Source organism: Panthera leo, chromosome D1 (assembly GCF_018350215.1).
Source record: "Panthera leo isolate Ple1 chromosome D1, P.leo_Ple1_pat1.1, whole genome shotgun sequence".
Lineage (NCBI taxonomy): Eukaryota > Metazoa > Chordata > Mammalia > Carnivora > Felidae > Panthera > Panthera leo.
This window is the reverse complement of record NC_056688.1, coordinates 23,006,429-23,032,495: the sequence shown is the minus strand read 5'-3', so window position 1 is coordinate 23,032,495 and position 26,067 is coordinate 23,006,429. Positions and strand designations below refer to the sequence as shown.

General features: G+C 39.4%; 1 protein-coding gene across 3 annotated transcripts in view; it reads left to right on the top strand.

Moving 5' to 3' along the window:
- Positions 1 to 26,067, top strand: part of CDON (cell adhesion associated, oncogene regulated) — a 101,660-nt gene that overhangs the window by 12,407 nt on the left and 63,186 nt on the right. For all 3 annotated transcript variants that reach the window (XM_042905687.1, XM_042905685.1, XM_042905686.1), the window contains exons 2-3: positions 22,895 to 23,022; positions 25,431 to 25,703. In XM_042905687.1, coding sequence (XP_042761621.1) covers positions 22,944 to 23,022; positions 25,431 to 25,703 — 352 coding nt within the window. In that variant the 5' untranslated portion in view covers positions 22,895 to 22,943. The remainder of the gene's footprint in view (positions 1 to 22,894; positions 23,023 to 25,430; positions 25,704 to 26,067) is intronic.

Here is a 26,067-nt window from a genome sequence, read left to right as displayed (position 1 = left end):
GGCCGCTTAACCCACTGAGCCACCCAGGCGCCCCGCAAAGGAGCTTTTTAGAAGTAAATCTCATTTTACATTTGTGTCTTTGTGGAATGAACATCAAATCTACATTGAGATGTTCTTTTCTCTTAATGGTTGTTCCATGATACCCCTGTATCCAAAACATGATGGATGATTATCAAGACATAATTTGGTTTTTCATTTCTTAGATTTGTTAGAAAATGAATTCAGGCTTTGCAGTTTTTTTTAATTTTATTTTTTTTTAATTTTATTTTTAACGTTTATTTATTATTGAGAGACCGAGCATGAGCAGGGGAAGGGCAGACACAGAATCGGAAGCAGGCTCCAGGCTCTGAGCTGTCAGCACAGAGCCTGACGTGGGCTCGAACTCACAAACTTCAAGATCATGACCTGAGCTGAAGCCGGGACACTCAACCAACTGAACCACCGAGGCACCCCTCAAACTTTGCAGTTTTACGTGATCCTTTTAATGTTGCTTTGACCAGTTGTTAACTTCTCTTTCGTTTTGTGTCGCTGTATAAGGTTGGCTAAAACAAATGCTAACGCTAAAGCATTTAATGACAGCTAATTTGTATTATTTTGGTGAAAATCAAGCCAGTCGTTAACTGTTTAATGAAATAGTTTAAAAATGGTTTTGATGACAAGATCGAGAAGAAAGAAAAATAGACATTCTTAAAGGCAAATTTTGCTCCTCCTTCATTGGAGTGAAGAGTGAGTTGTGATAGCAACAGAGACCAGCTTCCAGTAAGAGGTGTGAGGCTGTTTATTTTCACTCTGGAGATGTATATACTACAGAAGGAAAACTCTGGCCTTGCTTAACCTAAGCAAGTCATTACTTATCTACGATCTGGCAAGCAATTTGATTAAAGTTGACAGAGCTCATATAATACCAGAACCAGGCCCTCTTAATGATTGATGAGGCTTGTCTGTAAGTCTTTTTTTTTTTTTTTTTGAAAGAAGAAAAACTGAACAAGAATGAATACTTGTTCCGATCTCTAATTGCCCAGTATAAGCCAAGCCTATAATGTTGTTTTGTGTACAGTGATTAATATGTATTAATTTGTATGTTGTTTTAGGTAATGGTTAAATGGCTTTAAAATAATACTTTTATGTCAGCAGGTTAATTTGGCTTTTACGTGATTAAATTCTTAAAATATTAGGGTTCCTGCCTGATATTTTTAACATCTTTTAAATAATGGTTTTCTTTGATGTTTCTTTGATATTCTTTAGTATAGTGGAAGTTTTAACCTATAATTTTCTTCTTTGTTCTCTTGTGAAATTGAATTATTTGGAAAGTCTTCAGCCTTAATTTTAATTTTTCAACCCCTTGCTCTCTAAGGGTATGAAAATGATTTGGACAATTGTTAGAGCATATTTGGGCTGTGGGGTGTTGTGACTCATTTCTTTGCTGCATTATTTGTTTCTTTCCCAACAGACTGATACTAGGTGTGACTGGAGTGTGCTGAATGTTCTTGCCACGCTTTACATCATTATTCTATGTAGGGTGCTTAGCTCAACTAATGAAGAGAATTGGTTTTTTTTATCATTCATATGCTGCTTAGTAGATGGTGGGCTACTAAGGACTGGCGGACAGCTCCCCCAACCCCACAATTTGTTTTAGGTAAACTTAGCATGTGGAATTTCCATTAATGGAACAGTTGAATTGAGAATGAATTAGTTTTCTGTAAAATTCTGGGAATTTTTAGACATCGTATCATAGGGGTTTGGATGAGGGTAAGCTCTAGAGAGTGAGTACCTGGGGTCAAAGCCAGCTTGCACTACAGTCTAGTGACATGACCTCCCTGTGCTTTGGTTTCTTCACCTGTATAATGGGAATGAATGATAGCTCATCAGGCTCTTGGCCATCTCATTTTAGTGTTCATGTGATCAGGTAGATGGTTCTCGAGGGCGAGTGTTGCTGCTCTGATTGTTATGATTGATATCGGTGAGATGGGCTCATATCCACAAAAGGGGGTATTATGGTGACACAGTGAATTAGAAACTGTGGAATCAGAATCAAATGAGTGGGGATTAAACTCTGGGGAGCCACAAATGGGGGAATAAGCTGGAATTGATTATATGTTTTTGGACTGGTTAGAACCCAGTGCATAGCAAAGAGCGCAGTTGGGTGAGTATTGAGCTAATACTCAATTAGCTCAATTAGTAAGAGCTAATGGGGAACTTTTGGGAACATTCCTTTGACTTTCCAAACAAGTGAACACCATTTTACTCTCTTGTTCCACATGTTCAATTTTGTAACTTTGTGATCTCCCCTTCTCCCTTCTTATCTCCCCAAACTCAGTGTAAACATACTTCAGTTTAATACCAGGAAAATAAAATTTATTTTGTGAGAGATGTACTTCATACCTACCTTCACTGACATGTTCTTAGAAGCAAGGACTATTGTTGGTACCCTTTGCTAATTTTTTGTTGATAATTTCCCCAACAAATGTTTTTTCTTTTTTAATTTTTTTAATGTTTATTTATTTTTGAAGGGGAGAGAGACAGAGCGTGAGCAGGGGAGGGGCAGAGAGAGAGGGAGACACAGAATCCGAAGCAGGCTCCAGGCTCTGAGCTGTCAGCACAGATCCCAATGTGGGGCTCAAACTCACAAGCTGTGAGATCATGACCTGAGCTGAAGTTGGACGCTTAACCGACTGAGCCACCCAGGTGCCCCATCCCCAGCAAATCTTATTATCTATGGGAAATCCCGGTGTTTTCTGAAATTCTTATATGTATACTTAAATAATGAGCTTGACTCTTACGTCCTTTTAAATTTGTTACTTTTCTTTTGGACTTACATATGGTCAGAACAGATGAACACTTAACTGGGATTGGTAGCATTAAAGACCACCAATAAAGTGCCATCCCCAAGTTGTTTCCAAGAGAGAAATAGAATAGATGTGGAATCATCAGATGCAAATATTTGACATGGAGATAGGCCAGTTATGCACACTGTCAGTCCCACCCCAGCCACTCCCCTATTTTGTTTCTAGCTGGCCGGCTTAAGTATGTTGCCCTCAAGTGACTGTTGAAGATCGAAATTTAGTGGTGGAGGTGCATCCAAAAAATTGAAGAGGGGATTGTGGAACCAGAACATGACAGGTGGTGGGCAGTCTTCCCTTTTTGGCTGGCCATTCCCTCTTTATCCGTAGGGTTTTGTTTTTGGTTGTTGTCCACAGTGACAGTAATAATGCTTCAGGAAGGAGGCACTTATGCATTTTGTTGTTGTTGTTGTATTCTTTGAGTTAAGCGCTGAAAACTCCATCTGTTTTCTTCTAGTCTGCTGGTTGGCCTCATTATTGTATTTCTATCACTGGAATCAGGGTTTTCAGGGAAACACGGTAATTTTTGTAGTGATACTGAATGCGTTTGCAGGAGAAAACATTGTGCCACAACTCTGCAAATGCACAGACTTTAAGGTATTCCCAGGGGTGCCTGGGTGGCTCAGTCAGTTAAGCATCCGACTTTGGCTCAGGTCATGATCTCATGGTTCGTGGGTTCGAGCCCTGTATCAGACTCTGTGTTGACAGCTCAGAGCCTGGAGCCTGCTTCAGATTCTTTGTCTCCCTCTCTCTCTGCCCCTCTCCCGCTCATGCTCTGTCTTTCAAAAATAAATAAACGTTAAAAAAAGATATTCCTTCTGGGTCCTATAACATAGAGGATAAAGCTTGGTTGTATTGCATTTATAGAGTTTTCTTAGGGTGGTGGTCTTGGTGGCTTTGGAGGTAGGTGGCATTTATAGGATTCTTTTAACTTTTGATTTGGGGGACTGTGAATCTTGTGTTTGAAACTGTAATTCTTGTTCTATCCCCCAACCCCACTCTCAACTCAGATTTGCAGGGATGTGTGTGATCAAGGAAATAGCTGTGTGTTTGATTAGTGAACATAGTGTCTTAACTGAGATGATAATGTATTTTGCTAAAAAGGGGTCAGCGCTCAAACTTTGTCAAAGGGCAAAATTCTTATAAACTATTACTGATTAAATGATTTTTATTACGAATCTCTTAATTATATACAAAAGAAACTAGATGCAAACTTCTTGTAAAACTAAAATTTACAAAATAAATACATTACCACAAAACCAATATAATTCAAAAATATAAAATCTTTAAAACATTTTTTAGATTGTCAGTATTGTAGAAAGAAACTTTTGCTTGTTTTATATTTCACTTGCTTATTTCATATGATTGTTTTAAAATTTTAAGCGTGATTAGTACGGTTTTTCTTTTTTTAATAATGACCTTATTTTTAACTACTGGTCCAATATTTTGTGGGCAATCACTTTAAAAGTGCACTGCTATATATATAGTACTGAGCAATTAAACAACCCATTCAATGAAGTGTTTGTATGTATTAATATTTGCTTATTGCCGATGAGCCAGAGTGATAGGGGATCTTTGTAATTTGTGTGTTCATGATGTCGTATAAGGCTGTGTGCCATGACACATGCTTTTCGAGTTTGTCACACTTATGCCGCCATGAGATGGAAGATAATTCACATCTGCTTTTCCTCTTACCTGTTTCAGAACTTCCTTTGTACTCTGTATTCTGTAACTTCATGTGACTTTCACATGTCACAGACATGACCCAAAAACACGAATGCAAATTAGGCACTGAAATCTTGTGTCCTGCCTTCATTGTCTGGCTAATGATTCACAGTAAGTTTACAGTAATTGAGTTCCAGAAGCGCAGAAACACAGTGAAATTTATAAAAAATAATTTTCGTCCCTCCGACAATCATTTCGCAGATTAAAATCGAGAAAGAGAGAATAAAAGTTGCTGGAGCTTGAAAAAATTAAAAAAAAAAAGAGAAAGAAAACCAAAACCTGATAGTTTTGAGAATCCCTCCAGAATGGGAAGTGACCGTGGATTCTCACGGACATCAATGGACATAAAACCAGATTTCTACTCAAGGCCTTTCTTTTAATTAGGAAGCTGTAGGTAGAAAGGGGTAAGAGGTAAGCGTAGGCCTGGGATTGCCCTGGGTTTAGATGTTACCCCTGCCCTTTACAAGCTCTAGAATCTTGGGGAGGTTACTAGAGTTTTCTTCTTTACTGTTACCTCACTTGTAAAATGGAAACAATACCCATCTTTAGGAACGTTGTGGGGATCAACAATAATGCATGTAAAATCTTTCACCAATAAACTTAATAATTGGTAGTTGTTATCCTTTAGAATAATTAATTTCATAAGACAGCTGTTTGGTAAGATGTACAAGTAGATTTACTTTCACACACAGTAAAGCCAGTTAACTCCCTGCCTAGTGGAAGCAAGAGGCAAGGGTGGGGTAGAGTATCAGAATTATTTGGCAAGGTTTTTCATGCTGCACATAGAGCCCCGCTTCCTTAAATCATTTCCAAGTGACCTACCATCACCACTGGGACTGGATCATCGCTCTTTGGTGCTGGGGCAGAAAGATGACAGATCTACTGACTGAAGCATTTGAGTCTTTCTCCAGTAACTCGGACCTAGTAAGTGCTTGTACGACCTTTTAAAATCTTAATTTTATAAATACGTATAAAGACAAACATTTGTTTATGCAGATAAATCAGTGAGTTGATTTTGTCCGGTATCGACAGGGAGTGACTAATCCACCTCATGTGTGTGTATAAATTAGCATTGTGGCATTTTGCTTAAAAAATGTGCTTGTTTTCCTTAGGTATTTTTTTGCCAAATTCAGTACTTTAAAAAGTGTTGGCAAGAGGTGGGACAGATTGACTCGATAGTTTTAAGGGAATTTATATAACTCTCTGTGGTTTCACCCAATGAATTTGGCCAGTACTGTCTAAGTATGTTTGAAACACCTCCTTGAGAGCTATCTTCCTAAATTTAATAACAACTTTATGTGGCAGGATTTTATTTACATGGTTTTGACCGTACAGAAATTCATGCCACATTGCAGGAAACATGAATATGTACAGTAAGAAGCCCTGATGTTTTCGTCTATAATGCCAATCTCTGTCATAAGTATATGAAGTCTTTTGTTTTAACTACAAACCCTTCCTAACTGTAGTAAAAGCAGAGAATTGCATTTACCTATTGTTGGCCCTATGCCTGTATGACTTTCAAGTTCATGGTGAATGTTTCTGCGGACTCTACTGGGTTATTTCTGTGGGTGAGCAAAGTGATAATAGTGCTTCTGATATTGTCGATAGTATCCTTTTCTCTTCAGGTTGAAAAGAACTTTTGATAACATCTTTTATTTACTGTCTTCTCCCTTTTGCCCGTGGCTTTTCTGTAATGCTGCGTCCTGCACTGTGTTAGTCATTTGGCTTAAGTACCTATCACATTATACAGCACATAACTATTAGCTATTGATTTAAAAAAAATTGACATAATAAAAAATAGGAAAATATGGGTGTTCACTTCCATCAAAGACCAAATAAACTCAGTGAACAGGTCATAAAGCATTAGTGTTGATTGTCTTAAACTGCTATTTAGGAGTGGGACACTATTCTTGTATCTTCTCTTTTGGCTTACTAGAATGTTTTTAAGCATATTAAATTAGTAGTCTGTGAAATAACTTCATAATTCACAGGAAACATTGCTGGGTTTCTCTCAATGTACATTCATTCATTCATCAACATTTGTTAAGCACTCATTTTGTGCAAGAAACTTCCCAGGTTTGGTACCTAGTGGTGAGCAAAATAGACCTGGCTCCTTCCCCTCATGGAACTGACAAACTAGTGGTTAATCCAGGTCAGGTAGGAATTTTTCACATTTATGTGACCTGTAAGTATCTAGCCTAGTTCTTTTTTTTTCACAGTATAAAGAGTCAGATGAAGTCAAATTGTGCACGTTCTCTTCAAGGAATCCTCCTTGGCCATAATTTTGACCCGGGGGAAATCAGGTTAAAATGAAAATCAAAGCCATTACTGAAGAAGGAAAGAAGTTTTAAAGCATGAAGTTTTAGAGCGGTGTGTGGAGAGAGAGTAATGGATTTTTTTTTAGTTGAATGTAGGGATGTATACATGTAAATTTCCTGCGTCTGAAACACCGTTTTCCTAGCAGGGTCTAAAAGTTTGACCTGTTTTGGAGGGGAATGCTACTAATGAAGAGAAGGGATGACACTCTGGTACCAGAGGTCAACGTTCTTTGAGTGGTAGAAACCTGTCAATACCAAGAAGATTAAAAATGCTGTTTTAGGGACATTTGTTGGTTGAGATTCAGGATGAAAAGCTATGGGGATGTCTGTGTTCAATGCTCCATTAGGGGGCGCGTGATTTAGCCTATATTGTAACCAAAGGTTGGTATTGACTATTATACTATATGTATATTATAATATACTATGTAACAATTGTGTATACTATGCTTGTAATACATGACAGATGATAATACATATAATAATATTAAATATACTGAGTTAAGACAATGAAAACTTAGGTCTATTGATTAGTTGTTTCTCAACATCAGTCTTCAAAGCAGCATAGTTTATAATGAAGATTTTATATTTGGAGTAAAATGAGGAGCAGTGGACCAAAAGACATGTAGTGATTGCTTTCTACAGCTAAATTTATTCTGAAACTATGTTTTGCCTGCCTTTTTGTTCTGTTCCACTGAGATGATAGTGGATGGCAGTTTTTAATTTGTCTAAGAAAGTATTCTTGGCGAATGGTTGGCAGGCTTGCATGGGATCATCCAGGTGTATTGCCTTAGTTTTCAGTATCACTGGTTATTGAAATCCGAATTTCTGGGAACCAGTGCTGTAGATTAAATCTAGTAAGTTGTCAGTATGCAGTCGTCTGTCCTGGGATGTGGCTTCTTTGCCATTTCTCGTGCCAGATGTTTGTCTGTCTGAGATACATGTGCCCAAGGGTTGACGATGCATCAGCATCGAGGAGGGTTCCCTTCTTGCCACAACCTTAAGTTGGCTTTTTATCTTTCTCTAAAAGAAATAGAAATGCCTCACTTGGTTTTCAGTGCACCTTCATTGTTCCCTGTACTGAGGTCAGGAGGCAAGCACCTAAAAGTCTCTCTATATAGAGGCTGCTTTTTAGATGTTTTATTGGTACTGCTGTTGGTTATTTTAATTAGTAGTATGTTTTATGTGCGCCCCGAGGCTGTTCAAGCAAAGAATGTAATTCAAATAAACAAAATAATATCTGATGTTTTGGAACACCCACACCTGCCATCTGGGCCTTTCCTCTTAAGATAGACTTACTTAGGTTGGCAGGGAAGCTAGGAAGAGAAAAAGGAGATGATTATGTAGAGTTATGAAATGTTTTAAATGTAAATTCTTGGAAAGCTTGATAACCCAAGTGTTAAAATTGGGAAGGCCATTTTCTTCATAAGCAGTGGTTGAAGATAAATACTGAGTGTTCACAAGAAGACCGAACTTTTCCATTGTTTTACATGTTCCCAACAACTTTTACATGTCTCTCTAACAGTGTTTCCAGAGTTCCACGAGTACGTTAGAGATAATTTGACTGTAAAACGGTGAAGGACACTTTCACAATGCAAGAGCATTTGCCAGGGAAATTTCTCCAGTTTTTTTAGTTGGATATGAAATAAAGGGGCTACCTCTATAGGTTTTTACAATGAAATCATAAAATAGTCTCCGACTAAAGTAACGTGTAAAAAAATTTTCTTTTCAACTTAGCTTTTTTTTTTTTTGAGTTAACACAAATACTCTTTTTCTGTTTGCAAACTGAAGTGAGCTATATATGCTTTTGACTTAATTTTTAGAGCTGAAAATGTGTTGATTTTGGATACCTTGGCTGGATTCCCCCCCACCCCCACCCCTTTCCCTCTTTCATTAAGTGCAGTCTTTTTTGGAGTTTGCCAGAGATGAGGCAAAACTTGTATAAGAGTTGCACCTGAGCTTTTAAGTGTTTTTTTTTTTCCCCCTCACTTAAACACAGCACTTGTAAAAGGTTTGTCATAGAATCCTAAAGCTGGAAAAACTTACGCGGTTCTTTTCCCCTTTACAGACAGAACCTAAGCCACACTAAATTAGCAAATGTTCTACCTGGCTGACATTCTCTAGGAAAAAGAAATATATCCATTTAGAGCACTAACTTAATTTTTAAAAAATATATTTAAAATATATTTATTAAAATATATTTAAATGCCTTACAGTAGTTTTTAAACATAATGTTTTAAAAATGAGGGCTCCTGTCACTTCTTGAAACTTTTTTATACCTCAAAAACAGTTTTAAATGCTATTGTTTATATGTAATCCAAGAGTTAAAGATGTCAGAAACTTAGGAAATGAGATCATGGTAGTCCCTATTGTCTTACTCTACTTTTTGCCCCCCGCCCATCTTTTTTTCCCCAGCTACCTTGAATATAAGCATGCAGTACATTTTTGTTGTGTAAATGAATGGGAAACTACTTTTTTTGTGTTTTTAGGCTGCAGATTCCAACTGTACTCACAGTCTGGCTTAGAAAATGGGTCAAGTGAAGAGATTTTAGACTATTAAACCAAGGATCCAACCCACAACACTCTTATAATTCCAAGACCCACATTAATCATGTCATTGTATAAACAGTGAAGCTGTAACTCTCCTGTAAATCTCACCAAAACAAAACAAAACAAAATGAGACAAAACCCCCCTCATGTTGTTCATAGAAGCCAATGATGACAAGTCCTTAAAAGTATAGGGTCTACAGATGTATCAACATATAAATTGTATTCTACACATGTAAGGTGTTGCTATGTTGTGTATATAGGAAACGTTGAATACAGTGTAATATAAAAAATTTTAAGAAATAATACCAGAACTTGTATGTCTAAGTCAGAATCTGTAAGCTGTGTGTTCAGTCTCACGTTGTTATGCCACGAAATTTGGAGTTCCTTTGGAATTATCTTTACTGGTTATAGCACTGTAAAAAAAAAATTTGGAGTTCTTGATTTATTGGGAAATAGCCACTAATGAATAAATTTGTCGATAATGTTGGAGTTAGGACACTATAGTGTTAAACATCAGATGTTATCATAACAATGAGAATGGTTTTTACACCTGGTTTACACATTGTCACTGAAAATATTTAACAAAGAATTTTTCAGAACAGTTTTACACAGAGGAGTGTCACTGGAATAAGTTGATGTGTATTAGGTCACATGTGACCCAATAAGTTGGGTCAGTCTGCTACTATGGTTTTCCCAGTATTTTATTGTGTGTGTGTGTTTGTGTGTGTGTGTGTGTGTGTGTGTGAGAGAGAGAGAGAGAGAGAGAGAGAGAGAGAGATTTCTGTTTCAGTGTGTCATTGGATCATTTCTTTTGACCATCCTATTTACTGTTGCTTAACTTCATGTCGAAATGTAGCCACTGTTATTTTCTACATAACGCTGGTGGCCAGCTTTGCTTCATTTCTGGTAGACAGGCTGGGCCTAAGGCTACATACAGCTACTTCTTTGGCTGCTTCTTTGGACTAAAAGGACATGCCATACTGTGCTGTGTTTACAAAGATCCCATGATGTTAATTGATTTTTCTATTTTCTAGTTCATCGGGGCATTGTATCTTGAGCATTTCTTCAACTTTAACTGCCTATCAAAGTTTTCTGGGGCTGCAAGTTTTCTTCATACAGGCCAATGCGTATTTTCACATTTCTATAGACTTAACAGTCCACTTGAGGTAATTAGGTACTGACTGCATAGTAATCTATGATTGGCTTGTATGTCCATTTATGAATGTGCTTGAAGAGTCCTATTATCAATGCACGGCCAGTCTTCCATGGTACTATGACAGCTTTGATGAAGCTGTGTCTGATCTAATTCCTGTCACTAGTTGAACAAAGCAGGGGCGCCTAAGAAATCCAAACTCCTTCGGTTGTTTTATGCAGCCATGGTTAAAGATGGAATGAAGTCCTTGGAAACCAGTGTCACTATGTTCCAGGTCGCTAGGAAGCTTCCAGCTCAGCAGGTAACATAATATAAAAGTCATTGTGATGGAGATCCCGTGCCCAGCCAGCGTTGATTCAAGTTTATTTACAGCACAGATATTTGTCTTAGATTTCTAATTTTTTCCTTATTTTGCTTTGTCCTAAAGGTTTAATTGTATACAGTAGAATATATTTCATGGAAATGAATTTCTCCTTGAGGTTTTATTTCCTTGTTATTAAAATGAAATCTAAACCAAACCCCCGAGGGCGAGTCTTTTGTAACAGCCAGGGAAAAATTTGTTTCATTTGGTAAGCTCTGAGCAATGCCCTGGACATAATAACAACTATATTAAATTTATTACCCAACACTCCTCTAAAGCCCCCTTTCAAATGCATTCATATTCCTCCTCCTCATCCTTCATCAAAACAAGTTAGCCGAATGTCCGTCTGGACCTTTGTAAGATCAGTCTGTTCAAGTTTAACTAGTTCTTCGCAAACTTAAACATTTTTGCTCTTAGCTAGCTTTTGTTTTGTGGTTACCATAACCCTATTATTTTTTTCCCCGTGAAGCCAATGCCAGTGACAAGCTTGAAAATCTACTGATTTGTGGCAAGTGTTGACTCTTTGGTGCCTGCAAAGCAATCCTTTTGAAACTTGCTGTATTTTGTCTTTTTAATAATCTCTCCCAAGTCTCCTTGGAGAATTTCGCTGTTTGCAGCTGTGTTTTAGAATATTCATAATGCTCCTGTCCAGTTCACGGTGGGTGTCAGAATTAGCCTGTTTCCGTGATTTTTGGTTTCCTGTGTTCTAGAAGCAGGAAGAAATAGGCTCTTTGAGAGACAGTGGAACAGGAACACTTGACTTTTTTAAACACACAAATACTGTGAAGAGACCTGAAATCCACACTCAGACCCCTTCTCTTTTGGAGCGTAATTAGGACCACGCTGACTCCCATTGCCGGCAGCTGCTCACTGTTGCCTTTTTCTGCTGGTGACCTTTGATCTCCGTGACCCTTCCTGGGGTTAGTCCTAGGCCCTTTTCATTGTGTTGGAGCTGAAGTGGCTCATGTGGAGTTGATTATTTCTTTGCTCATTTGGCCTTTTTGGTGCCATAACTCCAAGTCACTTCCATTTTATCCCTCTACTCTTGATGGTCCACAGTGAAAGGAAATGCTTCTGCAGACAGCAGGATCAGTTTGTACGCTTGGCTGACTCGATGGAGGCCCCGGGGACGTGGGGGGAAGGGTTGTGAAGCCTGTAGGTGTCAACAGTTTTCGAGAAGTTTGATCTGAATGATGGTGCGATCATCACCGTGCGCGTAAAATGGGCACCGTGAAGAGCTGCGTTTCGTACGGAGGGGTCTGAGTTCTGGTAAGAAGAGATGGCCGCAAGTTACTGATGTGGACCTGGGTGTTTGATGTCCTGCAGCTCTATGTTTGTAAGATTTATATGTTCTTCCTACTGCCTCCGAGCTACTTGGCAGGTCAGAGCATGCATCATCGTCAATTGCACATGACTGCTCTAAGGGATGCTTTCATTTCTAAGAGAAGGAGAGTAACCCCCATAGATTAACATGCTATTAGATGGCGTATTTGCTGCAGCTGGACTGAGGAGAGCACTTTGCTGCTTTTCCTCACCTTCCTCCTGCCCCTACCGGCTCCTCCAGTGAAATCACTGAAAGATGGGTGACAGCTGTTACTCTCATTTTTTGAGGCCCCGTGTGTACAGCGTGAGGACTGTCGCAGATCAAAGGCTGGAGCGATCATGAAGGAGTCAGCAGTTGAGGAATGTGTCTGATCACCCTAAACCGTAGTACCTTTGAAGGGTATATGTGTGTGAAATTCGGTGACATTTTGAAACTCATTTTTAAGAAACTCGAGTGTCCATCCCTATTTCATCCCCATTTTCTTTTTCGTTTTAAAAGTTTGTATTCATGGTATTGATAAGGTGGATTATTTTGAATGAGGAATTGCTACTCCTTCCAATGTAGTGGATTTTTTTTTTAATAAGGATTAAAAGGGAGCACCTCCTCAAAAGGGAGCACAATCTCGTCTCTCTGTTATTGTCCCCCTCCAATCTCTGAAGCACTTCAGGCTTCTTTCTGTGCCTACTTGGTCTCTTTCTTAGAGTTCCACTTATGCCCAACCCAGCTCATTTTCTCTACGCCTTACGGGATGCACTCTGCATTCACGCTGCCATCAAAACAGCGACAACAAGCCATGGAAAACCCTGCTGCTTCTCGTGTATTTCCTGTGCTTAAGTGAACACATGTCAAGCACTCACTCACTTGTCCAAGTAGAAATCTGGACAGCAGCCTTGTTCTTTTACTTAAGGTCAAAGCACTGGGGAGGGGAAACAGATGAGTGGACGGTAGTGAATTTCAAAGATGTCTAAGAGACCGGTTCTTTCCCAGTCCAAATCATTCACTATTAAGTTCTATCAATGCCACCTCTTAATAACATCTGGTAAATATGTCCATGTTGAAAAAATTTTTTAAAATCTTTTAAATCTATCCCCTGGTATTTCTCTAGTACACATCTCCACCCTCATTCGCCAGGGCCTTCTAACTTCTCTTCCGTCCCTCGGCCATGCTCCACATTGCAGTGTAAATGATTTTTCAAAGGCACAAGTCAGATCTTGTCCCTTGCCTGCTTAGGAGCCATTAGTACTCCCCTCTCATGATAAAAGCTGATACCTTGACCTGATTTCTTTTCTTCTGTATGCTGCAGCTTCTGCTTAACTATGCCACCTTACCTGGTACCCCATATTTTCTCCTCTTATCTGCAGCCATACTTCCTTACTCTTTTTTTATTATTATTTATTTTTGAGAGAGAAAGAGACAGAGTGTGAGCGGGGGAGGGGCAGAGAGAGAGGGAGACACAGAATCCAAAGCAGACTCCAGGCTCTGAGCGGTCAGCACAGAGCCCTATGTGGGGCTCAAACTCACAAGCTGTGAGATCATGACCTGAGCCGAAGTCCAACGCCCAACCGATTGAGCCACCCAGGTGCCCCTCCTTACTCTTTTGTTAATGTTTATTAATTTATTTTGAGAGAGAGGGAGAGAGAGCGTGAGAACGGGGGAGTGACAGAGAGAGAGAGGGAGAGAGAGAGAGAGAGAGAGAGAGAGAGAATCCCAAGCAGGCTCCACACTGTGAGTGCAGAGCCCGACACCGGGCTCTATCTCATGAACCGCAAGATCATGACCTGAGCTGAAGAAGAGTTGGATGCTTAACCGATGGAGCCACCCAGGCGCCCCACCTCCTTGCTCTTTCTAATTCTGCACACACATCGCTCTTCATGTTTCAGAGTACCACCTCCCCTTGCTTTTCCTCTCTCCCGCCCCCCAGAGCCCTCTATCAATTCTCCTGATCATTGTTCTGAGGTGTCTTCTTAAACCTTCTCTAAGTCCAGGTGAAGTGACCCTTCTGTGTTTCCTGCAGTATCTCTGCTTTAGTCTGTGGCTCAGCCACCTCCCCCCCCTCACTTAACTACTTTAATTCTTGAAAACCTCTATTCCGTAAAAGCTTTACCTCTTAGCAAAAACCATTTCCTTGATTTTGATGGGAAAAAATAATCATGACGTATTCCATCCCAATCCAAGATAGCCACGGTTTTCATGGGTGGAAAAAAAAGTCAACTGAGCGATAAAAACAAATTTGTTTAAAAAAAAATTGTACAGGTGATAAACAGTATTTTGAAAGTAAGTAAGTACAGGATGTTCTTAAATACAGTGCAGTGAGTTTACTGTGCTCAACCAAGGAAGAGAAGACTTGAGGCTGGTGGCTGGAGGAGGAGGACCATGAGGAAGTCCTCCTCTCGAGACAGCGGAGAGACAGGAAGTTGACTTTCAGACAATGAGTCTTTTTAAGGCTCACAGTGGTCTTCACTTACATTGCACTTAAAAGCTTACGGTACAGAAAAACACTTCATGGCAAAATAAAGGCTAAACATGGGAGTGCTCCCCAACTCTCAGAAATGGTGCTCACAGCACAGATAGATTAGCAGAAAATGCTCACTGATCTCCCACTCACATGGCATCTGTACACAGAGCACAGTGTTTTGGGCTCATCCAAACACGGCGGGCCATTCCAATTCTCCTGTACGATACTTTCCGACTAAACGCTGTGGGGTCACGTAAACTGGTGGGTGTGTCTTTGCCCGAAGCTGTAATATCGAAGTACTCCTTTTTTGCTTCTAATTGAAAAAGTTCTGACGCTGAATAAAAAGCCATCCAAAAAGTGAAATAACCACAGGAGCCCTTGTGGCAAAAATGTTAGTTCTGTTAGGTGAGTCTGTGTTTGGGTGGCTTCTTAGTTGTCCCTTCCCTCACGCGACCGTGAACCTCAGGGAGACAGACGTCCTATCTGTCTGTGGCTGAGTTCCCAGCACAGCCTGATGTAATATTTGTTGAATAAAAGATGGGTTCCTCTGCTTTGAACTCTGAATATATTTCACACGCTCATTGCACTTAATGATACTTTGTTCCAAAGCCAATTATGATTGTGCCCTCTTTTCTCAATTAGGCTGCAGAATCCTTTAGTTCAGGAATGATGCCTGATGCCTGCCTCATCTTCCTTATCTTTGTACCCCTTGTAGGTTCTTGCCCAAAGTAGATTCCCTATGTATGAAATTCTTTGATTGGATGAATGTCTCGTAGAAAAGGTAGGGTTCTTTGAGAAGTCTGTGTAGAAAATGGTATTAGCTGCTTAGGTAAATTATTCAAATATTCAGAATGAGGAAAACTTTTATGGGAGATTTACAATTTGATGTGATTAAGGTCAGGGTAGCTCAGTGGGCTGGGAAAAAGAAGAAGTGTATGTTTGACTTCCGTAATTGAAATTGTGCTGAATTAATCTTGATTAGTATTCAAAAATTTTTCGGTAAACCTGTTTTTTCTTTTGCTTAGTTACTGCAGAAGATCCACTTTTTAAAATCAACAGCTGAGAAATAGCATGTTATGGAAGAGATTATTTGCAAATAAAGACCAATCTTTTATTTTTCAAGAAGGAAATTGTTTTTAAAAAAGGAAACCAACTTAAAGACTTTTCTGTTTTGAAAACCTATCCGGGTCCCAAGTGGAGGTTTTGTTCACAGATTAATCACAGTTATTCCCTGAACCTGAAAGAGAACTATAAGAAAATTTGATATAGGACTCTGGGGAGGGGGATGATTCAGGGAGACAGCTTTGATCATCCTTAGGAAAGCAAAGGCATTGCTTTAAAAACAAAAGAATCAAATCGAGAAATTCAGGAAAGACTTTTCCCAAAGGATTATTCTGGCAGCATGTTGAAAAGAGGTTATAAAAGCATTAAGTTCACAACCTGAACAATAAGTTAAGTAAATGTTAGGGAAGTATTTCCTTTCTTATTCTAAGACCAGGCATACCTTTAGCTTGCTTTTGCCAACAGAAATGCTGGTAATCCTGGGCCTGGCCTAAAAATAGTTTGCTATACAAGACAGATTGCCTTCTGTGTAGATGTGAAGGAGAGGCTTAAAGAAAGCTTAATAAGTTAGGAGATACCAGTCATTCTTTGGGAACATCAAGCTAAGACTCCAGGAACAGCACTCATCCCATGCAAAAGTGGAGGGTCCTCCAACGATTTTTATAGCATGAAGGAAAGGGTTGTCCCGATTTGTAGGTTTAATGGTGGCACTCCGCCTAGCTGTTCTTTTTTTTTTTTTTTTTTTTTTTTGTAGCTTATAGTCTTTTCCTTGGAGAGATTGTCCTACCAGGTGCTTTCTTGGGAGGATCTTCTCAGACACTTAATCAGCCACTCAGAACTGCTGTGAAAATAATAGAATTATGTTGGCTGTAACTGAAGTTATGATCAGGGTAGAAGAACTTCCTCATGGTCATGTTAATTTCTTCTGGGACCAGTGAGTTGGATAAGTCTCAAGAGTTCAGATTTTCACATGGGAATTGATCATGTCTTTGTTAAAGCCCTATAGTAAGGCAAGAACAAATCCAGTTTAAAATCCAGTGCCTTGGGGCACCTGGGTGCCTCAAGTGTTTTGAGCATCTGATCTGGGCTCAGCTCATGATCCCAGGATCGTGGGATTGAGCCCTGTGTTGGGCTCGGTGCTTAGCATGGATCTTGCTTGGGATTCTCTGTCTCTCTCCCCTTCTGTCCCTTTTCCCTGCTTGCATTCTGTCTCTCTCCCTCTCTCTTAAAAAAAAAATCCAATGCCTTGAATTATTTTACTGCCTCTAGTAGTTTAGGGACGTAGAGGTGTTTAAATGCTTTTTGGACAAGAAAAGCAGTAGGGAAGGGAGAACAAAGCTTTGAAATGAATGGTAATTTACTATTTTTAATGCCAGCAAATATTGCCAAAAAACGTCTGTCAGCAGTTTTCACACACAAATTTATTTTTAGAGAAATGCATGTTACAAATTAAAATCACCCAGTATAACAACAGTGACCCGTATCCTATTTTACAATAAATTTTGGGTAAAAAGCAGAGATTTTTGTGTCCGTGGTGTTTTTTGTAATTAAAATTCAGAGATTAACAAGGTTGATGAATGTGGCCTGCAGCATCCATTCCTTTTATTTTATTTTTTTGTAGTTTTATGTATATTTTGAATATTATTTTTAAAAGTCTCTCATAAGATTAGGCAGTAAATGTTGCTCTATGCCTTCACAGATATTTTAATGAATTGCTCAAATTCATATGTTACATCCAAGCTTTGTTCACCGCAGAGTAGGGATGTAAACCATACTCTGGTGACTGGGAGTCTACCCCCCTACTGTGTTGATGGTGCTTACTGGGGGATAGAGTTATGCATTATTGCCATTTTGGGGGAAAACTACTTGCCAGTATATAAGTTAGGAGTATTAAAAATGTTTATACTCCTTGACTCAGTAATTCCACTTTAAAAAATCTATCCTAAGGACATAAATAGAAGAGTGATTAATGATTTACGGACAAAGATTCATGACAGCATTATCTGTAATAGCAAGGAAATACACATGTGTACGCACACATATCAAAAATGTACCTGGGGTACCTGGGTGGCTCAGTCGGTTAAGCATCTGACTTCGGCTCAGGTCATGATCTTACGTGGGTTCGAGCCTGGCGCTGGGCTCTGTGCTGACAGCTCGGAGCCTGGAGCCTGCTTTGGATTCTGTGTCTCCCTCTCTCTCTGCCTCTCCCCTACTCATGCTCTGTCTCTCTCAAAAATAAACAAACATTAAAAAAAAATAAATAAAAAGTAGAAAATGTACCTAATTATCCAGAAGAGAGTGACTAAAGTATGTCTATTCAATAAAGTTATCAATCACTGTTATAAATTGTGTTTATGAATTATTTAATAAGTAAAAATGATCATTAGATAAAAAATGGATAAAGCAGGTTTAAAACTGTATTGCACACATGTTATGACTGCAATTATGTACATAAACACATATACGAAAAGGATTAGAAGGAAATGCATCAAAATATTGATGTGTTATCTTAAGGTGGTAGAATTGTGTTGACTTGTTTTGGTTCATCATTTATGCATTTCCCAGATTTTCTGTTATGAATGTGTAGGGTTTTTTGGGTTTTTTTGTTTTTTGTTTTGGTCAATGAGCATTTGTAGAAACTTTCTGTTAACAGTTTCCCACTTTGTGAAAGTAACATATTCAATGGAGAATATGTGAAGAAAACTTGAATATTTTGTTTAAAAATATCGTCTGGCATTATGTTAACCACATTGGGTACTTTAAAAAATTTTTAAATGAGAAAAACACTGAAGCTGAAAACATGACAGTATGATTTAAATCAGAATTCTGTTTTTAATTTTTTTAAGTTTTATTTATTTATTTATTTATTTATTTATTTATTTATTTATTATTTAGAGAGCATGAGCAGGGGAAGGGCAGAGAGAGTCGGAGAGAGAGAATCCCAAGTAGGCTCTGTGCTGTCATCACAGAACCTGACATGGAGCTCAAACTCATGAACCTTGAGATCATGACCTGAGCTGAAACCAAGAGTTGGACGCTTAACCGACTGAGCCATCCAGGCGCCCCTGTTTTTAATGTTTGCATGAGAATATTTGAATGTTATACATGCTAGAACAAGAGGTCAGACAGCCTTTGGCAAGTGATGTGGCAAAAATGATGTGTGGAGGACTGGGCTGTTGTGATCCTACCATGGACCTTTTCTCTGTTGCCCACTGTTTCCAGATCAGAAGAGAGGGTAAGAGGAGGATAGGATAAGTATTTCTGTGCAGAGGAAATTAAAGCTGTTGTCTCTTGCCCAGGTAAATTTCTGTAGGTAGGAAAAGTGACATATGTGTTAAAGGCCATAGTTGTTTTCCAGTACCTTCTTAGTTCAAAAACTAGAAGACCAATATTAAACGTTTTCTTTTTTTTTAAACAAAGATAGAACTTTTGAAAGTGACATAGCATTGAGCAGTTTTCCAGTAGTGCTAATGGATAGATTCTGTTTTATACATCATGTCACTCTCTTTGTGGGTGAGATTGGACCTACATTACTCTTGGTGGCTGTTAAATGTAATTTTAAGGTACCTGACTCCTATAGCAATGGAATCCAGGTCCGGGTCCTCATTACCATGGTTCTCTAACAGATGGAGCAAGCTTTCTCCTTGGATAAATGTAAACCAAGTCAACAAATATTTACGTTATGGTCCTAAGTTCTTTCCAACCTCCAAAGTCAACTGGCAGCATGTTGCGAGTAACCTAATAGAAAGATAGAATTAAAAAAGGATGGTCCTGTGGGATAACTATTTAGGTAGTAATGAACTGTGAAGATTTAAAGGACAGCTGTAAAATAACTCAGCAGATCGTGTGCTAGGGTTAAAGTTGACTCTGGAATTTGTTTCACCGCTTTTTAATAAATAAATAGTTGAGGAAAGATTTGGCAAAAGGAAGAACACCCCTCCTTGTCCTCATTCTTTCAGGACAGCGTCTCCTGTTAACAAGTTGTTTGAATGTTTACTTTGCCTTGACTGCTCACCAGTGGTGTGTCAGTCCTTGCCCTTGAACCAAGTGAGAATTCAAATAAACCGAAAAAAGCTTTCACACAGCTGGCCCCTTCCGCCAATGAGTGGTACCAAAATATCCTCTCCCACTTTTAAAAGAGGTCAGCAAGAAAAAACGTAGAAGGCAATCCATGAACTGATAGTCTGTGATGTAGATACACTTAAGTTTGCAACCTGTAGATTTGGGATTGCATGCCATAGAGAAGTGAGCAGATCCCGGGAGACATTATTTGATTTCTTTTTTATTTTTTTTAATTTTCAATTTTTTGTGACACTTTGATTTGTTTAAAGTCATACTCAAGGTGCCTTTGTATTTCTACCCAGTGTTACCAATGGTTAGAATTAACCTTTGCAGGAGTGAATATGCACATAAAATTCACAGTTCTAAAATGTCATTACTGTAGCTCTTTGGCTACATTGTTGTGTTCCATAGTCACAGAAGCTGTGTCCAACCCTGGCCAAGTAGGAATGTCTGGGAGAATTTGCAGACAGAGTAACTACTCTTTGGATCCCTCATCTAACAAAGTGCCTGGCCTATCTATAGTAGACACTTTATTTTTGATTTAAGAAATCATATATATGCGTGAATAAATAAAGGAAAAAAATATAGCTAGAATATGCGGAATTCACATGACATGAAAGTTCTCACTAAATACTCTTTAAGGTATTTCTGGGAATTGCATTATATTAAGGTATTACTTACATTAAAAAAAAAAATGTTCTGTGCCTATTTTCTGCTAGGTTTTAGAATTTACAGAGTTAAATGTGAGGCCATTCTTGCCTTCAAGGATGACAAAGGTATGTAACCAGATAAATTATAGAACACAATGATGAGTGGGATGATAGACATATGTCCAAGGTGTAGAGGCAGCACGGAGGAGGGAGAATGGATCATATCTGGAGGATGGCATAGACATTGTTAATTTTAGTAATTTTATCGTGTTTGTTGTCCATCATTCCCACTAGAAGATAAGGTGTACATTCTTGTCTGTGTTACTTGTTCCTACTCATGTATTTTTACATTGTTCTCTCTCTAGCTTCTAGAATACTTCCTGGCATGTAATTAATAAGCATTCCTTAAGTATTTGTTGCACAGATGAATGATTTTTGATAGATATCGCTAAATTCCCTCCAGAAAGAATTTACTGATTATATTTCCACCAACAATGCATGGTAGTGATTTTCTCCCACATCCTTGCCTGTGCTGTTTTGTTTTTGTTTTTTATTTTTTTTTTTAGCTTTACCTAAATATGCTATACTGTCTTTGTGTTACAAAAACACAAAACCAAACCTTCCCTTGACTGTCATGTGTCTACAGCAATTCTCCTTATTTTTCTGCTGCCCGTTTTTTTTTTTTTTTTTTTTTTTTTTGGTATGTATGTATGTATGTATGTTAAGAGAGAGAGTGCATGCATGCATGAGCAGGGAAGGGGCAGAGAGGGAGAGAGAGAGAATCCCAAGCAGGCTCTGCACTGTCAGCACAGAGCCCGACACTTGGGGCTCAATCTCATGAACTGTGAGATCATGACCTGAGTGGAAATCAAGTCAGATGTTTAACTAACTGAGCCACCCAGCACCCCTCTGCTGGCCTTGTATAGCAAGGTCCTTGAAGGAGTTGTCTGTGCTTTTTTCGTTTCCTCCCTTCCCGTTCTGTTCTGAACCCACCATCAGATGTTAGTCTCCCCACCATTGAAACCACTCTTGTCTGTATCACCTGTGCCCCAACGTGTCTTCAAGATGGTGTCTCACTTTTCAGCAGTGTTTGCAACATGCCCTTCTTCTAGAAATATTTTCCATTTTTCTCCATGGACACAACATTCTCCTGGATTTCTTCCTATTTCATTGGCTGTTAGTCTCCCTTGCTGCTTCCTTGTCTGTTTGGTTTCTAAAGGTTGAAGTATTCCAAGGCTTCTGCCTGGGCTCTCCTCTCCTCTGTCATACTTTCCTTAGAGCTCATCTAGCACTAAGGCTCTAATAGTTCTGGCATCTGTATTTCCAGCTCTGACTTCTCTACACAGCTCCAGACTCCTGTCTGCGACTGTGAACTTGACAGTAGTACTTGGATGCCTCATGGATATCTCAGACTTACCTTCCCAAAACGGAACGGCTGACTAACCTCCTCTTCAGTCTGTCCCCCCTTTTCCTGCCTTCCCCTCTTCAGTAAACAGAACTGTTACTGATTCTGTTACACAAAATAGTAAGTTAGCCTTGACACATCTTTTGATCATACTCTATATCCAGATCTTCAGCAAATTCTGTTGGTTTTACCTTTAGAATATATTCTGAATCTCGTTACTCTTCACCACCTCCACAGTTGACTCACTGGTCTGCCCCACCGTGTGCTCACCTCCCTCCTGAGTGATTACATTACCTCCTACTTGGTTTCCCTCTTCCCTTCCTGGCTTAGTCCCATCTAGTCTCACCACAGTGGTCTTTGGATGATCTGCAGACATGCCAAGCTTGATCCCCACACAAGTCTGCCCTTAAATCTGTTTGAACAATCCATGAGTCTGAGTCCCCCATCTGAAAAAAAGGGAAGAAACCCAGTAGCTATATCCTGGGGTTGTTGTCTGAAGATTTCATTAGTATACACAAAACATTGAAATGCTGTCTGGCACATACTCAGCACCATGTAAACGTTTGCTGTTATTTTGTTATTACTGTGTCTATTTTAGGACTGTCAAGGGGGTGGTGGGGCATTTTGGTGGTGTTGGGTTTTCGATCCTTGTGAAATGTGCAAACAAATGCACTAAAGGCAGTTGAACATGTTCATTTGAGATGATTGATTCTGTACAATAAGAGGCATCCTAGTACCTTGGAAGGATGAGCAGAGCTTCCATGTTTATTTAGTGTCTGGAGATTGGTTTGTGAATCGGGGAGATACGGACCATTAAGTGCCTTGTATTTGCCGCACTCTATACAGAGCTTTCAAAATCGACGGCAGCCATCATGCTCACAACCCTGACTACTCAGATACAAGATTTCAGCTGTTTTGGGGTGTTTAGATGATCTTTTCTTTCTCTCTTTCTTCTTCTTCTTCTTTTTTTTTTTTTCCTGGATGTCTTTTAGTGAGCCAAAGCCTGGAAGTCTGTCCTACCTGCTTCTGTAATCTGGCGCTATGCATCCAGATCCTCGGCCCTTACAGACACTGCTGTATGTTGTTACTCTTGCGATTCTGTGTCCTTCCGTGAATTCAGGTAAGAGCTGAAGAATGGTTGTGTTTTTGTTTTTTTCAGGTTTTAAATTTTAATCCCAGTATAGTTACCATGCAGTGTTCTATTAGTTTTCAGAATATAATATAGCGATTCAGCAGTTCTCTATATGGCTCAATGCTTGTCATCAGTCCCCAGGAATGGTCATGTCTTTTTGTTGTGGTTGTTGTTGTTTAAGTTTTTACTTAATTTATTTTGAGAGGGACAGAGAGAGAACGAACAAGTGGGGAAAGGGCAGAGAGGAGAGACAGAGCCCCAATCAGGCTTCATGTTGTCAGTGTGGGGCCTGAACTCACTGCACTGCAAAATCATGCCCCGAGCTGAGATCAAGAGTCGGACACCCAGGGTGCCTGGGTGGCTCAGTCAGTTGAACGTCCGACTTTGGCTCAGGTCACGATCTCACAGTCCGTGAGTTCGAGCCCCGCATCGGGCTCTGTGCTGACAGCTCAGAGCCTAAAGCCTGCTTTGGATTCTGTGTCTCCCTCTCTCTCTGCCCCTTCCCTGCTTGCGCTCTGTGTCTGTCTCTCCCCAAAATAAATAAACAGTAAAAAAAAAAAAGTCAGACATCCAACAGACTGAGCCACCCAGGCACCCCAAGAATGGTCATGTCTTAACTGAAGCTTTTCCTCATCTTAATCCTAATCCTATACAAAACAGACTTCAGCTTCAAATCTTTGCTGATAATAATGATTTCCAAAGACGTTTCTAAGATTTGTTTGACCCCGCCAAATTACTTAAAAACTGATTAATTCAGCAATTTAAGGATCTCTTAGTAGTGCTTCTGGGCACTGGCAGGCCTTCCCATCATTGTCCTTATAAATTCATTCCTCTTGTTGCCTTAAAAACAAATATTGTCCTAGCCTGCTCTTTTCCGTAAGAGGATATGTTACAAATATCTGATTTTGGAGATTATAACAGGAATAAAATGCTGACTACATACGACCGAAGAAATTTTAGAATCAGCACATATCAGTGCTCGTCTTGGAGCAAGAGAACTTGGTTCAAATCCCAGATCTGCCACTTTCTCGCCTGAGCTTGTCTGAGATTCTCTCTGCTTCTGGGTCACTGAAAAGCTTAAAAGTGTTTAGTGTTAAATGTGTTTATAAGCCCAAGCCCACATGCATCTCTAGTAATTTTAGGTCTGTGGAGAGATTTCTTTGTAAGTATATAGAAATGCGAGTGATGTTTATTCATTAAGTAATATTTGTTGTCTCTGTTAAGAATATTTTATAACTATATTGGATTTGTAAGCAAAAATCTTGGCTCGCTGGTTTTATTTCTGTTTTTGTTTTGCTAAACAACCACCTCAGATTTAGTCAAGAGAGGCACTTCCCTTAATCTTCATATCTAATTAAATATCCTGCGAAAGTAGAGTCAGGAATTTATTGGTCTTTTTTTTTTTTTTTTTTTTTGGAAGTACTTTATTCCCCCAGATTAACAGTATTCTTGTCCCCCTCACTCTTTTGGGGGGTGGAGGGGGATTTGTTTTGTATGTTAGTGTAAGAATTCACCCTCTCCCCCAAGTTGCTGAGGAAAAGGTCTAACAAATGAAACTATTCTAAACACCAAATAAAAATATTAAGATCGATGCTCCAAAAAAGGGTAGACTGTATTTCAGCCTGGCTTCCTAATGTTCTGCTTCTGCTTTCCTAGAAGTTGAATGTTATTTTCTATTAAAGTTGAATGTTATTTTCTATTTTCTATTCTTTCTTTCTAGGAAAGAAGACCGTAGCCACTATTTATACAATAATTTACTCTTTAAAATCAAGTGCTTAGTAATGTAGGAGAGAATTCTTTTTACTTTGCAAGTTATCTTCAGTTTTTCATATATATTTTTTTAAATTATTTTTGAGAGAGAGAGAGAGAGTGTGAGCAGGGGAGGGGCAGAGAAAGAGGGAGACACAGAATCCGAAGCGGGCTCCAGGCTCTGAGCTATTGGCACAGAGCCCGATGCGGGGCTTGAACTCGTGAACCGCGAGATCATGACCTGAGCCAGAGTTGGACACTTAACTGACTGAGCCGCTCAGGAGCCCCTCAGATTCTTGACTTCCATTTCTCAGAAGCTACTTCATACACAGAGCAGTTTGCTTTTTCTCACTTAAAGAATTGGTATTTTGTCGGATTTACACCATAAGGTTTTTCACCTATTCTACCCTGGTCCTTAAGTCCTAGCTTCACGCGTTGCCCTTTTTTACTTCCAAAAATAGTCATATCAGAATGTTCCTAGAACTTGTACAAGCATTAAGAACTGTAACAGGTATGGATAAAATACGGAATTGCCTCTGGTTCCATAGATTCAGATGAAATGCATTCAATGTACTCTTCTCTCTCCCCTTACCTCCTTTCTCTCCTGTTCTCCCCACCTCTTTGCACGTGGGAACGTTTCCTGGTAGACTTGGCACCATCTTTTATTTCTGAGCCACTGTCCGCTGTCCAGAGACTTGGTGGACCCGTAGTACTCCATTGTTCTGCTAAGCCTGTGACCGCTCATATCTCATGGTTGCATAATGGAAAAAGACTGGATAGAAACATGGAACAGATTAAGATGCAACAGGGGACTTTGACTATTCTGTCCCTTAATCCCTCCCTTTCGGGTTCCTACCAGTGCGTTGCCAACAATAGCATCGGAGCAATTGTGAGCGGCCCTGCAACAGTATCTACTGCTGGTGAGTTTAATTTTATCCCTCAGATTTATGCTTTTTCCTAGAAACTAGAATGCTGGTACTTGCATGTGTGAATAGAGGGAAGAGCGTGGGCTTTGGAGTAAACACATAGCGTCCTCATCTCAGCCTTGACTCTCACTGTTGAGCTGGGGGAAATGCACTTGAACCTCCGTGAGCTTGGCCTCCTGTCTTCCCGTGTAACAGGGGCATGGAAGTAACTCTTACATGGTTAGGAGAGTTTTCTAATGCAAATTCTGAATTTCTTTGCGAATATTTAGAGGTCCTTTAATAGCAGCAGCAACAAAAAAGCTGTTGTCAACTTTGACACTCAGTTGTTTCATGCAGTCCCGTATCTCGCTCACATCTA